We start from the raw sequence: 15,429 nt of genomic DNA on the forward strand, positions 1-15,429 counted from the left end.
CTGATCAAACCTATCGAGAAGTAATTGCATATCTATGTGCTTGGATCCGTTTCTGAAGTTATATTAAATCTACACACAGTTCACAAATTTGACCTACGGCCCTGTCATCTCCGGTCAGGGGGCCTATGGATAATTCCTTTTCTACGCCAAGTTCAAAAAACAAAAAAGCCATATCCGTTTTTCGTTCTAAAGCAAACAAACAAAAAAGCCCTCTTTTTCCATGTTTACTCTACAAACCCAGAAACACTAAAACGACACCAAAGCGGTCCCTTTTTTCGTTTTGCCTCATTCCTTTTGTCATTCTTTGAGGTGCAACTGAAGAAGGAATAAGGTGTTGCTTTGCGCTTTTTTCATATTGAGAACTCTGATCCAAAACGGAAGTGGCGTCATTTCACCGTTCTGCCTTACAGAATTAATAAACGCTAAATCAAGTCAAAACTGCCCGCTTTTTCATTTTTGTCTTTTGCATTCTATCATTATGTATTTTGGGACTAAAGAAGTAAATTGGCGTCATAGTGTTTTCCTTTTCAGTTTCACAATACGAAAAACCCAAATGGATTATTTTATTTTGATTTATTATTTATTTCCTTCTCAGTAAAAAGAGAGTAAATTGGCGTCATGGTGTTTTCCTTTTCAGTTTCACAATACGAAAAGCCCAAATGGATTATTTTTATTTATTATTATTTATTTCCTTCTCAGACGTCACGGGAGAGGTGGGGCAGAGGCTGCGCCGCTGCGGGCATGAGGGTATGGAGTGGGTGAGGTTTGGGGTTTATGGAGGTGGAGGATTTGTGTGTGGGGGGGGGGGGGGGACAGCTTACGTGCATTTTCTTTCTTTATTATTTTTTTTCTCACTTTCCCCAATAATTGTGTTAAATACAGAATAAAGTGTCATAACTTTAAACAGTAGGTGATTAGCGTAGTGGTTAGGCAAGCAGATTTCAGTGTGGGAGGCTGGGATTCGAATCTTTCCTGGGGTCAGGTCCTCTTTATGTCTTCGGGTGTGCTCTGACCAGGAAAATCTATTTTTCCTCTTTTATTAGACATTCACGTGGTATTTTTCTGCCTATATTGATAGGAACAGTAGACTGATAAGAAATGGGGAGACACGCAGCAAAGGTCGTCTGGCTCGGGAGTCGAACCCGCAGCACGCTGTCGTTGCCAGGCTGGATTACCTGCCAACGGTCCGGGCCTATTTTCTTTTTTCTATAGAAATGCAGAGACTGTTCCCAAACATTAATGATAGCCTACTATGTGAATATAGTGCTATGTAACACTTAAATACAATTCATATATATTTTTAAAGCAGCCTCATGTTTCATTTACTTCACCTCATTGTAATACAAAATAAATGACTGCCTAATGTTATACCTCTTGTCTACCAGTAGGTGGTAGGACACCACCTCTAACCATCTCATTAAACTTTCATAGACTTTAATATTTGCCATCAGTAAGGTGGTGTAACTACACTGCAGAAAAACCAGGACCATTGTAAAGAATTTCAGAATTAATGAGCAGATGGCAATGTCATAAAGAATGAATACAAGTGCTGAAGTTAGTTAAATTTAATTGCATATTGTAGCAACAGTGTAATTGTTCAAAGCAGTATATACAGTTAGTATATTCTCCACAGAAGTCTTGACAGGAGCGCAGATTGCCACCGTCAGGGACACTCTGAAGTGTGTGATCTGCAATGGTTTGCATTTCTAAATCACATTTTCAAAACACTTTTTTTTAGGCTAGTCCATAACAATCTTTTTTTTTTAAAACTCCAGTTCTCTACGCGAAGGACTAAATTTCTCTTCTGATACTGTATACTACTGACTGAGAGATACTGATCAAATTATTGTTCCGTTTATTCATCTTGAAGAGACCATGATGAGTCATCTATGTACAACAATGGATCCTCAATGAGAGAAATTGCCCCAAATGTCAAGACCCCAGCTTTGGTGCCAATAACTTGAGCTCACTGGAATGGACGACATCCTCGATAATCTCTGGAATAAATGTGTTCATTTATGTTGACATTTGCCTGTTCAATTTAATGCACTCATTTAACAGTCCGTGGAGAGTAGTTGGCGGATGTTTTGGATGATGACAGACAGCAGAACGCTCAGAGCTTGATGCGGAGCAGAAGGCCATCAGCTGCCAGGTCCTCGATGTTCTTGATGTTCTTTTGGGTGTCACCGTCGACACTGTGGGAAGGAGGAAGAAATGTTAATTGAGACAATACAAATTCTGCCATTACAATAAGGTTTCGATTCTTTACATTGTTCAATAGCTAACAATTACAGCTATCAAAATGTGAAGACTATGAAAAACATTAGATTAGCAAGTGCCACAGATTTGAGGATTTTCATTTATTCTGTGTCCATGTTTTCGTGTAACAAATTCTCAATATTCAATATTGTAATGAACCGTCTTCAGTCACCAGTTATAGTGCCACATCTGCTCCCTGTTTTTACAATGCACATAAAGTCACATTTTCAATAAAGATAAGCAGACACCTCACACATTCACCAATATGGTGAAACCTCCCCATTCAATCAAATGCAATGTGTATGTCTGTATTTACAAAATAGTATGTCTGCATTTAGAAAATCAGTCTGAGATTGTTTTTGGTTTGGATAAATGCAATGCTTATTACCTCCGTCTCTTGGCTCGCTGAAGCTCCTGGTACTTGCTCTCCAAGAGTACGACCGTGTGCTGCCACGTTTCCAAACGTTTGCTATGGAATGAAGCAAAAACATTAGGCAAATAATGGTCGGTTAAAGTGCAGACATCCACACCAGATGTTATTTTGTGTCATCCTACAACTGTAATCTTTGACAAGTTTACACTTGAAGGCATAGATGTCCCTCTACTTTCATCTGTCATTTTTTTCCTACTGCAACCTTTGCAATAGATTGCCCTGGCAGTATCAATAAATGTCTATCCATCTTGCCCCCACCCCTCTAGATATATAAGCAAATGTGTAAGTATACAATATCAGATTATAAAGGCTATAATTAGGGCAGATCTGCCCTGTTGTAACTTGTTAGACTTTAGTTATAATGTGAAGTACACAAGCTTAGTCAGGCTAAGCTTCCCAATGTCACTAGATTTTAAACAAATGAAATTATTCATCATTAGAATAAAAGCCATAAGATGAAAATACCCAAACATACAAAGGCTCTGAGATGTGAAGACTGTAGTTTAATTTTGTACAATTCCTGGCAGCACATCCAGACAATGTATTACTCTGCAGATACAGTGCATATTTTTGTTCTTACCTGTTTAAAGTATTTGGTGGTTGTGGAGGGGTTAACAGCTGGTGCCACCAGGCCTCTGAGGGAACCGGAACCCAGTTCAGGTAGAATGGATCTCCTCGACGCAAAAGTTAATTTGTGGATGATAACCCACTGCTGCAGAGGTAGCTGAAATGATACGAATGATACAGATGTCAGCCATTAATATTAAGGAAGCGAGGAGACTTTTTTTTAGAGAATGCACCATTGACTTCCAAATTACACTTGCCAACATTACAATAAATAAACATGCTTCTGTTCTTTAGATTTGTACAACGGCTAAACATTAGCTAGCAAATATCAAAATAAAAGTTAGCTTAGCAAGTTACATTTGAGGCTTGTCATTTACCTCATGTGTCACCTTTCTCTTGTTCCAAGCAGATCTGCAATATTCTAATTTACTGGCTTGTCATAGCCACATCTGGCCATTTTTACAATGTGCATAAAAGGTCAAATTCACTGTCAAAGATAGGCAGACTGTGGCATACAGAGACAGTCCAACATAGTGACACCTCCCCATTCAAACACATGAAACGTTTATGTCTGTGTTTAGAAAAGCTGTTAATTAAACGCAATGCTCATTACCTGCTTCTGCGCCTCTTGCCCCCGCAGTTGGTGGAAGTCACTTTCCAAGAGGACGATGACCTTCAGTGTTGCATTTCCACACCTTTGCTACAGAACAGAAAATGGAGCAACAGTTGATTTGAATTCCAAGATCTTGTTACATTTAAAACCATCATCACCAACTTTAATGTACCAGTCTGTGTTGGAGACAACCTATAATAGTAATTCAAATAGATTCTAACTATACGTTTCTGACCCAGATGTTTCATTAAAATATTGTTAATAATTCACAATTTGGATAGTTGAAAGTCAGAAATGCTTTAAACTATGACAGTAAACTGAGTGGGTGGGAAAAACTAGACCTTGTATAGGGCTTTGGGAACACATATTTTATAGACCTAACAATTAATCCATCATTAATTCATTCCAGCGCATTTTCCGTGTGCATTCACAACACTCTGTCAGTGGTGTAAAAAGTACTCAAATGTCTATAAGACATTAAAAGGCCTCTGAGGGAACCGGAACCCAGTTCAGGTAGAATTATCTCCTCGACGCAAAAGTTAATTTGTGGATGATAACCCACTGCTGTAGAGGTACTTGTGCAGGGGAAGCTGAAATTATACGATAAGCAGATGTCAGCCATTAATATTAATTATCACATTATGATCAACATCCATTTTAGTATCTTTAATACAATGCTCAAACAGCATCGACTTAACTGTGGTGCTGGAGATAAACCAAAAAGCTACACAGCCGGATAACAGGCTGTGAAAACATCACTTTATGTCTCTTCATACTGATCACATGTGATTCGAGGCAAGGCTTTAGAAGGCGTTTTTAGAGTCATCCTCAGGTCTGAAACTGTAAAAAATAAAAATGCAAACCTCTGCAGACACCTCAGAGTGACCCTCTGTGCTTGAGTCAAGGCGACCGTGGACACTCTGCTTTGCCTCATGAACAAATGAAGTAGTTGGCGGATGTTCTGGGTGACAGCCCATCAGCTGCCAGCACAAGCTCCTCAATGTCTTTAACACTGGGGGAAGAGAGGAGAAAAAAAATATTTAGAGACTGCACCATTGACCTTCCAAGTGTTGCATTTCCACACCTTTGCTACAGAACAGAAAATGGAGCAACAGTTGATTTGAATTCCAAGATCTGGTTACATTTAAAACCATCATCAACTTTAAAAATACCAGAGTGTACCAGAGTCTGTGTTGGACAACCAATAATAGTAATTCAAATTCTAACTAGAAGTTTCTGACCCAGATGTTTCATTAAAATATTGTTAATAATTCACAATTTGGATAGTTGAAAGCCAGAAATGCTTTCAACTATGACAGTAAACTGAGTGGTGGGAAAAACTAGACCTTGTATAGGGCTTTGGGAACACACATTTTATAGACCTAATTAAGCCATCATTAATTCATTCCAGCGCGCTTTTCGTGCGCATTCACAACACTATATCAGTCAGTGGTGTAAAAAGTACTCAAATAAACGTATCATACTGTAATATAGAAATACTCTGTTACAATGAAAAGTCCGGAATTCAATTCGGAATAGACTTTAGTTATAATGTTAAGTACACAAGCTTAGTCAGGCTAAGCTTCCCAATGTCACTAGATTTTAAACAAACGTAATTATTCATTAAAAGAATAAAAGACATAAGATGAAAATACCCAAACATACAAAGGCTCTGAGATTTGAAGCATTCAACCAAGCCAGAGAAAATGACCAGATTTGAAAATATCTTAACGTACTGGAGTCTGTGCTGGAGACAACCAAAAGGTTTCCTTGAGCATCGCAGAACAAAACTTGTTGGTCTGTTGCCAGCTCGAGCTTGATTTTCTCACAGACCGTTGCAGAAGACTGCTCCTCCTGCTGAGTCAGTGTAAGGATCATCCTCTGCTCCAGGACCAGTCTTCCTCTCTCCACTCTCCCAATGAATATGTCTCTGTACAGACAGAGGGGGGGGGGGGGGGGGGGGGGGGGGGGGGTAGTTGATGTTTGTACAATTCCTGGCTTCACATTCAGACAAAGTATTACTCTGCATAATATAGAGTACATATCATTTGTTCTTACCTGTTGAAAGTATTTGGTGGAGGAGGGGTAGCAGCAGCTAGTGCCACAGGGGCAGCTCCACCAGGCCTCTGAGGGAACCAGAACCCCGTTCCTGCTGCAGAGGTACTGGGTGCACTGGAATCTGCAGATGATACGATTCAAGTAGATGTCAGCTATTAATATGATCATAGTAGAGACTAAAATAGCTCTAGTCTCTACAATCCAATGCTAGTCTGTGAAAACTAACAGCCTTCATACAGATAAAATGTCACTGTTGAAATTGTCACGTCAGTAATTTCAGCCCTGATAAAATGGACAAAGTCTAAATTCACTGACTGGATAGTTTAAATGTTTAAATGTGAATCGTTTCTGGCTTCTTTACTCCTCTGACAATACACTTAATGTCTGTGTTGGGGAAAAAATTACACCTCAAGAGCTTGGGGACATCAATCATTAAACTGGCAATAGAAATGATGGTTAGTATATAGCCATACCTGCATGTAGGGAGGAAGACCCCTCTTCCCCACAAACTTCACACCTCTGCCCCAAGGGAACGTCAAAAACTCCTGTTGGCCCAGCTAGTATCACGTCTCCTCCTTCTGTGATCAAGTGCATATTTGATGTTACAGGACAGGACATATGGACAGGACATATGGGCAAGGTCTTGACACCTTCGCCTCATGGAGGTACTCCACCAAGTTAGTTCCAACCTGAGAAAGAAATGAAGAACAAAAGACAAGATAAAAACAAAGTAAAAGCAAAGAGTAAGCAAGATTTGGCATTCACCGAGAGCAGTGGCTGATAACAAAGCGTTGTGAGCTTGCATATCTGCCCCCCGCCCCCCCCCCAAGAATATGGATGCTGGGTTCAAGTGGTTAAGTATAACATTTCCCTTTAGATATGCAGAGGGACTTACAGGCTTATGATCGATGAAGGCCAACTTAGACTCCTCCATAGTGTGCCGGACCACTTTTCGGCCAACCTTGTAGACAGTTGGTGGGAGCAGCGTTGGTATTTGGCACAGCGCAAGTTCCCCCAAACAATCTGTAGGAAGACAATTGTATAGGTATCAATATGTGGAATGGCATATCTGTGATTTGGTAATTTAGTAGTAAAATAAAGTCTGCTGTACAATATAACAATGTATTACCGGGTGTTAATCCATCAAGCGACAAGTTTAGTTTCCCATCCCGTCTCGCCAGTTGCAGAATCTTGTCTTTAAAACACGGCAGCCAGGTTTCGAAGAGCTTCGGCGCAGCCTCTCCATGTAGGATCTGAAAGTCCTGTGCAATCTAAAAGAAATAGAAAATTCAATGCGGCAGCGGACATACTGATAAAAGATTGTTAAACAATGCATCATCATATGAAAATGTATACTCCTTTCTAACTTACCATGCCTGGAGTGAAAAGATGTGGGAACTCAAGACGGATCCTCTGAATGTCCCACCTGTTTTCCCTTAAAGACTTGGCCCTGTTTGATAGTTTGTAGAAAGTACAGCAGTACAAAAATGTTAAAAAGGATAACACAAAAAGGCCTTGGGCAGTTGCAGACAGGTGCTCTTTTATGACAGTTTTGGAGGGTAAGGAGTTGCACTTTCTTGATGGCTGGTGGTAGGCTGTTCCACATTTTGGTAGCATTATAGTGAAATGCATTCATCCCCAAGTTTGTGCAGATTTTGGGGGGAGGGGGGGGACAAGAGTAATGGAGCTTCCACTGGTGATGTGCCCTTTTCGACAGGTACATGGGCACTGGTCCCTTGAAAACCAGGCCCATTGCAAGTTGCTGTACTCTGTCCTCTACCCTGAGCCATCCCACTATAGAGCATCGCAGTTCCCGCCCACTTCCTGGTGCCGGAAGGAAAAACTCAATGCATTTTTCCCATTGACATTTCCAAAAATATTTATATCAATTAATTTAAGCCTAGAATCAAGCCATCCGTGAATCATGACCATAAAACGTTTTTTTCTGTGATTTCTTTTTTTTATATTTAATTATATGATATACTATATTTAATAAATACCCTTTGTTTTGCCGTTTTCAAAAAAATAATAATCACAGAATCAAACGTTTTATGGTCATGATTCACCAGGACCCTGGATGGCTTGAGTCTAGGCTTAAATTAATTGATATAAATATTTTTGGAAATGTCAATGGGAAAAATGCATTGAGTATTTTGCGGTGGAACCCGGAAGGGGCGGGAACTGCGATGCTCTATAGCATCATAATGAGCAGGGGTTAGGGTCATAGGTGTTAGAGGTCTAGTAGTAGTTTGTTTTGAGAAGTCTGTAGTTTAGATTTGAATGACTTTGAGGTGCTACAGTACCATGAGGCACATGCATAGGCAAAATGACATTAAAAGAGTGCTGCAGCTAGTGTCCTCAGTGCATTCCTACTGACCTGTACACTGCTGTATCCTGCATGTATTGCTCCACCTGGTTGAGGGGCTGCGAATTATGTTTCAGCCACTCTTTGCACTGTATGGCTCTTTCTTCCGATACGGTACATTCTATAAAAAGTACACAAGGATATTAACAATCTCAAAATGATATGTCTGTATGGCTTAAAAAAATTATTCAGTTCCAACGATTACCTGGTATGAATGTCCTACGAGTGCCAGCTTCACTACTTTGTGGCGGTGTCTGCTGCGTACTCTGTGACCTGTCCCGTGATCTGCTCTGTGATCTCATCCTCTTCCTCACGTTCCGAAGCCTGTCTTCAAGGAATCCACAGGCTGGGTGGCGGTTCCGTCCTGGGGTGAACCAGACTCCCTGTCAAGAAATGAAAGTCTTTGGTGAATAGAGATGAGGCACATTTTGATAGCGTGGCTACAAGATGTGGCTGAGCCATCTAGAACAGGGTTTGTCTATATGACTGTGCCTGTCTGACGACATAGCAGAGAAGTCCAGTACTCTGGTGCTGGGAGATGAGTTATATTGTGTTCAACTGACTGTTTTAGCATCAATTCCTCAATAAAATGTTAATTACTTACGAAGCCACTGCTTGAGTCGTCCTTCAAGGAGGGAAACCCATGAATCAACGATGCAGCCAGGGCCTTTTGTCTCATTGGTAGGACTGCAAACACAGAAAAACTAAATTACCAGCAGAGTCAAATTAGATCTTAAGTATTGCTAAAACATGTCTCGCACCCCAGTATAATGGCTGTAGCATATTCTGCAGCTAATAGGGATCCTAATACATTAAAAGCACTACTGAACGTGTGTTTTAGTACATGTGTTGTGCATGTTTATGTTGGTGGTAAAGGTCAGACTTGAAAGTAGTGTCCCGTCTTATCTTTTCCCCTGAAAGAAGATTTATATAACCTTTTCAAACATCCATAACATTCAAGCAAAAAAAACTTTTCTATTACCTCTCTCCAAACTTCTCCATGAGGTGAGATACCATAATACGGACGAGGCACTTTCTTTGCGAAATGGTGATCCCATCCTCATCAAGGCTCCCCAGGATCTGCTTGCCTTCCGTTGAGCCTGTGAGAATCTGTCGGATATCCTGAGAAAATTGCAAGAAGGGACAACATTGCAGATATCGTTTATTACTCTTTAGTGTTGATTAAAGAAAAAAGTGAAACCCAAGTATTAAAAAGTGGAGCTTACAAATTGTGGAATTATATACAAGGTTTGTGGTATCATTAATGGTACGACAGGTGCCGTTTGGTCCTCCATGGAGGGTGGCCGGGTGGCAGTTGCCAGTCCTTCCTCCATGAGGGGTGGTGTGGCAGTTGGACATCAGGACTTCTAGGTGGCAGTGGCACAGCAGGTTCAATCTAAACAGAAAACCCAGGTTAATGTAACAAACAGTGACAGCCACCTACAATTGCCAGATGAGCATCAGTAATGTAAATTAGTGTGCCAGACCACACTAGCGGACTCAGAAGACTGCACACAGTATGCATGGTGTGAGATGTGCACCAGAAAGGACATCATCACTGCCAAAGTTTTGATACATTCAGAGACCTGTGTAAAGTACGGTTTATATTGACCCCTAAGCAAACACAAAACCACTCTGAAACCCTTCACCCGAGTGAATGAAAAAGGCGAAAAGTTTGGACCATCTGCGGCAAATTGAAAAAGATAGAAAACAAAAATGTAACTTCTTAACTGACAGTGACTACTACTGTACATCGTCGCCGTCGGGTGGAAACCGTGTATGTCCAAAATGGTTCCTTTTATTATTTTTAACATTTTAAAATTGTGCAAATAGCCAATCGACAAGCTCTCGTCGTTGGGAGCTTGTAGATCTACAATATGACGAATTAGGACATATACAAAAATTTAAATATGGATACAAGATTTCTGCCCGACAGCAACGATATGTAGACAGATTAAACAAAAAATACTCACTGTACAATTTATCACATCCATCTCAGGTGTGTTGAACCATAAAGTTTAAGTTAGAGAATGTCAAAGAAGGTTTAGACCTCATATGAGCTAAAAAAAAAAGGGCTACCCGGTTGGTCATGTCATCTTGCCCTAGTCCATCCCATTCATCCTCAACTTCCTCATCTCCCTGTACCGGCTCATTTTCAGCAAGCTGTATGTTAACAGGCTGGGTTGGACCTTCAAGGGGATCATCGAGAGTATCACTTTGGTTTTCATGCTCCTTTCCTAGGTGTCTTCTATAAGACCTTATAAAAGAAAATGTTCTACCACAACCAGTTTCACTACATTGGAAATATGTTGATGAATGGTTTACATGATGTACTGCACGTAAATGTTGAAACAGCGCCTTGGCATCGCCTGGAATTTGCCTCTTGCATTTAAAGAAAATATATGCCATCTGCTCACTAATTTGAACAAATCCTCAGAATGAATGTGTGTGTGGGGGGGTGTAGCCTCTCACATTTACAAGTCCTCTAAATTTTTTGAGGAACTTGAGCCTGGGGCCAGCTTTTGGAATCAACTGGTTGATGGTCCCCTCATCTAAAAGAACAAAGCTCTCCTCGTCAATTCCCTCGTCTGAAAGACAAAAAAACAAAATACAAGGACATCTTTATTTAAACCACGGAGAACAGCAAAAAATAAGAGGCTAATTACATGGAAGCTATTGGAATAAAAATGCATTTTCAGTAACAAAATACAATGCAGTCAATGCCATTTCAAATAATTTCTTTACCTAGCTATGCAGACCATCTGCTTGCTGTGAACGTAAAAAAAAACATGTTCTTACCTTTAAATCTATCGATAAGGTCTGTCAACTGCCACTGAGTCAAAGTGTCACACACGAAGGTGTCCATTGATCTGAGACAAAAACACATAAAGAGCTTAATTAAAACAAAACATAAAATGTACATTTGCATGACTTCAACCTCACTGCTGTGGCTAATTTATTCAGTTGATGAGGCTACTAAAACTGACAAATGTCTGCTTCTCCTATTTTTAAAAAAATTACCCGTTGTATTTAGCACACATGAGCCCCACTTACTATGGTTATTAGCATTGTATTTTATCTGCAGACTTAAAGAGTTATATCAAAGCCTTTATTTTTATATAGAGTGATACACTTTTGTGACGCTAGAAACAGGTCAACCCACAATAGAGCAAGATTAGTTAATCAACTACACCAGTGGTTCTCAACCTGGGAGGGGGTCCCCAGATGACAGTGAAGTGACAATTTAAGGATTTTTAGGACCTTTTTAATACCTAAAAACAACATTACTGCATCAAAAGTAAACAAACTATTTAAACTGGTCAAACATTGGCCAAATATAAGAAAGAGGCACAACATTTGAAAATAGCACATCTACAAGCTCACAATGCCCGAGCCATTGTGAGCTTGTAGATCTGCTATTTTCACAATATTTACCCTGGGGACCCCAGTTCAAATATGATTATTATTATTTTTTTTGGGGGGGGGGGGGTCACGGCCTGAAAAGGTTGAGAACCACTGAACTACACCACACATGACCTAACAGGGCATCAGCAGTATGTAATGTTTGCTAGCTACAACAGCTAACAGCCATCTCTCTGTATCATCAAAACAAATTAACTAAATGAGCGGTGAAAGTACCTAACCCTAACCCATAAAGACATTTCTACTGCATACCAATGGAGAACCAAAAGCAGTCACTAAATGAATGTTTAGCCAGCATATTTAACGTTAGGACGCTAAAGCTCATCATGATTTGTGTGCATGGGGATCTCATCTTAAACAAGCTCAGTGCTTAATGAGTCTCCCAGTTTAGTAGACCTTGTATTGTGAATTTGTACTTCCATGTAGGCCTACTGTTGTTCTCATGTCTTTACTAAATAAAGTACATCAATCAATGCTAAACCTAACCTAACGCAGCATTATTTGAAGCACCGTGAAAAACAAACAGTGAGGTCATGGTTGCTACACCCAGTGAATGCATTTGGTCATCTAATGTTAATTTGATATTACATTTGCTATATTGACAACAGAATATCGCTTTCAGGATTTATAAATAATCTGAATTAGTCTTTAAAACTAACGCTAAGCCCGTGGAAATGTTAGCTCTGCTCAATGCTAGCAGAACAGGCCATGTTAGCATTGAGCTAAACTAACCAGCTAGCCTCGATAAAATAGCAGGGAAATATAGACTTCTTGATGTTAGGTAATGTTAGCTAAGGTAAAACAGACGATGCGACTTTGCTATGTAGATATAAAAGTACACAAACCTTTTTAATTTAATGTGCCACGCGACGGGATACACAGCTCTGCTCAATAGTATGCTGGGACAACTGCACACACAGCTGTTCGTGTGTCGCGGTTATGCAGTGACGCAAACACGTCTTTATGAAGGCATTGACGTCAGTACGTCAGACGTAGGGTCCACGCTGCGCGTAGACAAGTCTCGGCCGCCATTTTGTTGTAGTTTTCTTCCAGTCAAATGAACTACACATGGAACCCCAGTAGTACAACACCACTTTTGCGTCCCAGATGGATAAATACAATTAAAAAAATAATAATAATTAATAAAAAATAAATTAAATGTTGGAGATGTGTGAGTTTGAGAGTGACATAGTTTCTTCTATTTGGTTTCCAGACCACAATCGCAAACACTGTTTTTTTATTTTCTTTCTTTTATTATTCAGGGAAGCCCATTGAGAGCAAGCTCTCTTTTTCAAAACCCACCAAAGGGGCAATAATAATAATAATAATAATAATAATAATAATAATAATAATAATACAATAATAACAATAACAATAATAAATTAATAATAATAACAATAATAATAATAATATTAATAATAAACTTTATTTAATAGCACCTCTCATGACATGAATGCAGCTCAAAGTGCTTAAAGGGATACTTCACTTTCACATAAAATAAACATTAAAAATATATATAAAAAAAAGAAGAAAGAAGTTATGGCAAAATAAAGGCCCCCTCACACATTAGTAGGACACTCTAATGCGTGAGGGGGCCATGAATTTTCCATTACTTTTTTCATTTATTTTTAATATATTTTTTAAATGTTTCCCCCCGCCGAAAGTGAAGTATCCCTTTAAGGTATTGGGTAAAGAAATAATATATATGTTGGGTACAAAAATAACCCAATACCATATAAATAACCCAGAATGAGTTAAACATTTCATAACCACATGGTTGGGTAGACAAAAATATGTTGACCCAGCACTTGGGTTGCACAAAAATAACCCATTACCATATTAATAACCCAGAATGGGTTAAACATTTCATAACCCCATGGTTGGGTAGATGAAATAACCCACTGTTTTTTAGTGTGTATGCTCCGAATTCGAGTATGTTTCTCTCTCTTTCCCTCCCCCCTTTTTACATATATCGTAATATTGAACGTCTCTGGCAGCAGATCGGATTGCTCTGTCTGTCTGTCTGTCTGTCTGTCTGTCTGTCTGTCTGTCTGTCTGTCTGTCTGTCTGTCTGTCTGTCTGTCTGTCTGTCTGTCTGTCTGTCTGTCTGTCTGTCTGTCTGTCTGTCTGTCTGTCTGTCTGTGTTGGTCTGTCTCAGTCTGTCCGTCCGTCCGTCCGTCCGTCCGTCCGTCTGTCTGTCTGTCTGTCTGTCTGTCTGTCTGTCTGTCTGTCTGTCTGTCTGTCTGTCTGTCTGTCTGTCTGTCTGTCTGTCTGTCTGTCTGTCTGTCTGTCTGTCTGTCTGTCTGTCTGTCTGTCTGTCTGTCTGTCTGTCTGTCTGTCTGTCTGTCTGTCTGTCTGTCTGTCTGTCTGTCTGTCCATCTATCTATCTGCACGCAGCACGCACATCTGAATATATGTCTTTCTGTCCTCTGTCCATCTATCTATATGCAGGCAGCATGCACATCTGCAGGCAGCATGCACATCTGATGATTTCAACGGATCCAATCATTATTATCCTGACAAACAATGAATCATTGACGGACAGATTGACGGACAATCGAAAGTCCGCGCATAGTCATGGTTATTATTATTCATATTATTATTCATATTATTATTATAATGACAAACAGTGAGTGTCTGACGGACAGAAAGCCTTCTCGAATGATGCCCCGTTGAAATAATATCAAAACGAAATCATATTATAATGCTTGTATAACGTCCCATGTGTATTGTATTATAATCATTATCATCATAATAATCATAATATTAACCAAACAGACATGTGTGGCACGCATGTGTCATGCGCAATTACACGTGACTGCAACCTAAGCAACCATCATATAACAAATAACATAGCAGGCAGAGAGAGAGGTGTGCGCTTCTTATGGTAGCCTATAAGAACTATACAGCGACTGGACTGGACATGACCTTTCAACACTGCCAACTTTCCTACTCATTCCTGTGTGCGTCTTTGACCAACCAACCACTCCCCATTTACAGAAGGAATATGCTATATGTCTGTTATTGAGCTGGCCAGTAAACTCCACTTGTCTTGGACTTGGTGACGGTGTTGTGATCATTCTGTTTGACAACCCAGGACGAATGCCATTGAAATAGCCCAAACACCAGCCACCTTCATCAGATAAATACTAATGTTACTGGCCTATTTGAAGGTACTGCTACACTCTTTTTGTAATGATCGCGAATGAACTGTCCATGGACCTGGACCATGACATGTATTTGGGCTGCTGTGCGTAAAAATGGATTGTTTAGCTATTTTATGACAATAATAATAATAATAATAATAATAAGGGTAATAATAATAATAATAATAATAATAATTGAATGGCCGCTCGTTCCCCGGCCGCACACAGCTCGCCACAAACCTCCCGACTGTCAAACCTACGATCACCGGCATCCATTCATGCCTTGTGCGTCTGTCTACAAATGCCTTTGATCCTAACCACCTCTGATGTGTGCGGGAATGGGCCATCAAGTTTGTCTGATCTCCCAGTGGGGAGCTAACGACCGCTGTTGATTCATTGACTGAAGCCATCCACACCTATTTAATTGTTGTTGTTTTTTTCCTCGAAAGCAAAATTGTTATAAGACTCATCGAGAAATCATCGAGGATCACCCCCCCCCCCCCTTTTAACTCATTAATAATACATTCTTAATTTATAACTAATAATGAATTGCTTGAGCTGTATA

General features: G+C 39.9%; 1 protein-coding gene across 3 annotated transcripts; it reads right to left on the bottom strand.

Annotated features, from left to right (window-relative positions):
- Nucleotides 1-1,564: 1,564 nt before the first annotated feature.
- LOC308088494 (uncharacterized protein) lies at nucleotides 1,565-12,655 on the bottom strand. Of its 3 annotated transcripts, XR_013933451.1 has the most exons (13): nucleotides 12,564-12,655; nucleotides 11,095-11,165; nucleotides 10,768-10,883; nucleotides 9,522-9,691; nucleotides 9,278-9,417; nucleotides 8,900-8,982; nucleotides 8,501-8,678; nucleotides 8,308-8,416; nucleotides 7,302-7,380; nucleotides 7,060-7,201; nucleotides 6,826-6,953; nucleotides 6,404-6,619; nucleotides 5,931-6,051 (listed from the first exon to the last, which is right to left on the bottom strand). XR_013933451.1 is itself a non-coding variant. In XM_080432960.1 (8 exons), exons 1-8 carry the CDS (start codon nucleotides 6,522-6,524, stop codon nucleotides 2,184-2,186), a joined length of 909 nt encoding a protein of 302 aa, XP_080289086.1. In that variant the 5' UTR covers nucleotides 6,525-6,534; the 3' UTR covers nucleotides 1,565-2,183. The 3 variants fall into 3 exon arrangements, 2 of the variants coding, with proteins under 2 accessions (XP_080289086.1, XP_080289087.1); XM_080432960.1 differs by lacking the exons at nucleotides 6,826-6,953; nucleotides 7,060-7,201; nucleotides 7,302-7,380; ... (6 more) ...; nucleotides 11,095-11,165; nucleotides 12,564-12,655 and adding exons at nucleotides 1,565-2,195; nucleotides 2,648-2,728; nucleotides 3,273-3,416; ... (1 more) ...; nucleotides 4,736-4,884; nucleotides 5,609-5,802 and having other exon boundaries at nucleotides 6,404-6,534; XM_080432961.1 differs by lacking the exons at nucleotides 6,826-6,953; nucleotides 7,060-7,201; nucleotides 7,302-7,380; ... (6 more) ...; nucleotides 11,095-11,165; nucleotides 12,564-12,655 and adding exons at nucleotides 1,565-2,195; nucleotides 2,648-2,728; nucleotides 3,873-3,959; nucleotides 4,736-4,884; nucleotides 5,609-5,802 and having other exon boundaries at nucleotides 6,404-6,534.
- Nucleotides 12,656-15,429: the final 2,774 nt, after the last annotated feature.

This window comes from Gymnoscopelus braueri (assembly GCF_963280865.1).
Source record: "Gymnoscopelus braueri genome assembly, chromosome: 7".
NCBI lineage: Eukaryota > Metazoa > Chordata > Actinopteri > Myctophiformes > Myctophidae > Gymnoscopelus > Gymnoscopelus braueri.

What these genes read in the sequence shown, in the direction of transcription:
- LOC308088494 (XM_080432960.1), bottom strand. Translation starts at nt 6,524, where the DNA reads ATGCACTTGATCACAGAAGGAGGAGACGTGATACTAGCTGGGCCAACA. An exon ending in ACTCTGAGGTGTCTGCAGAG is followed by an intron (nt 3,960 to 4,735) that starts GTTTGCATTTTT and finishes TCTGTTCTGTAG; the next exon opens with CAAAGGTGTGGAAATGCAAC. An exon ending in GGCAAGAGGCGCAGAAGCAG is followed by an intron (nt 3,417 to 3,872) that starts GTAATGAGCATT and finishes GTATCATTTCAG; the next exon opens with CTACCTCTGCAGCAGTGGGT.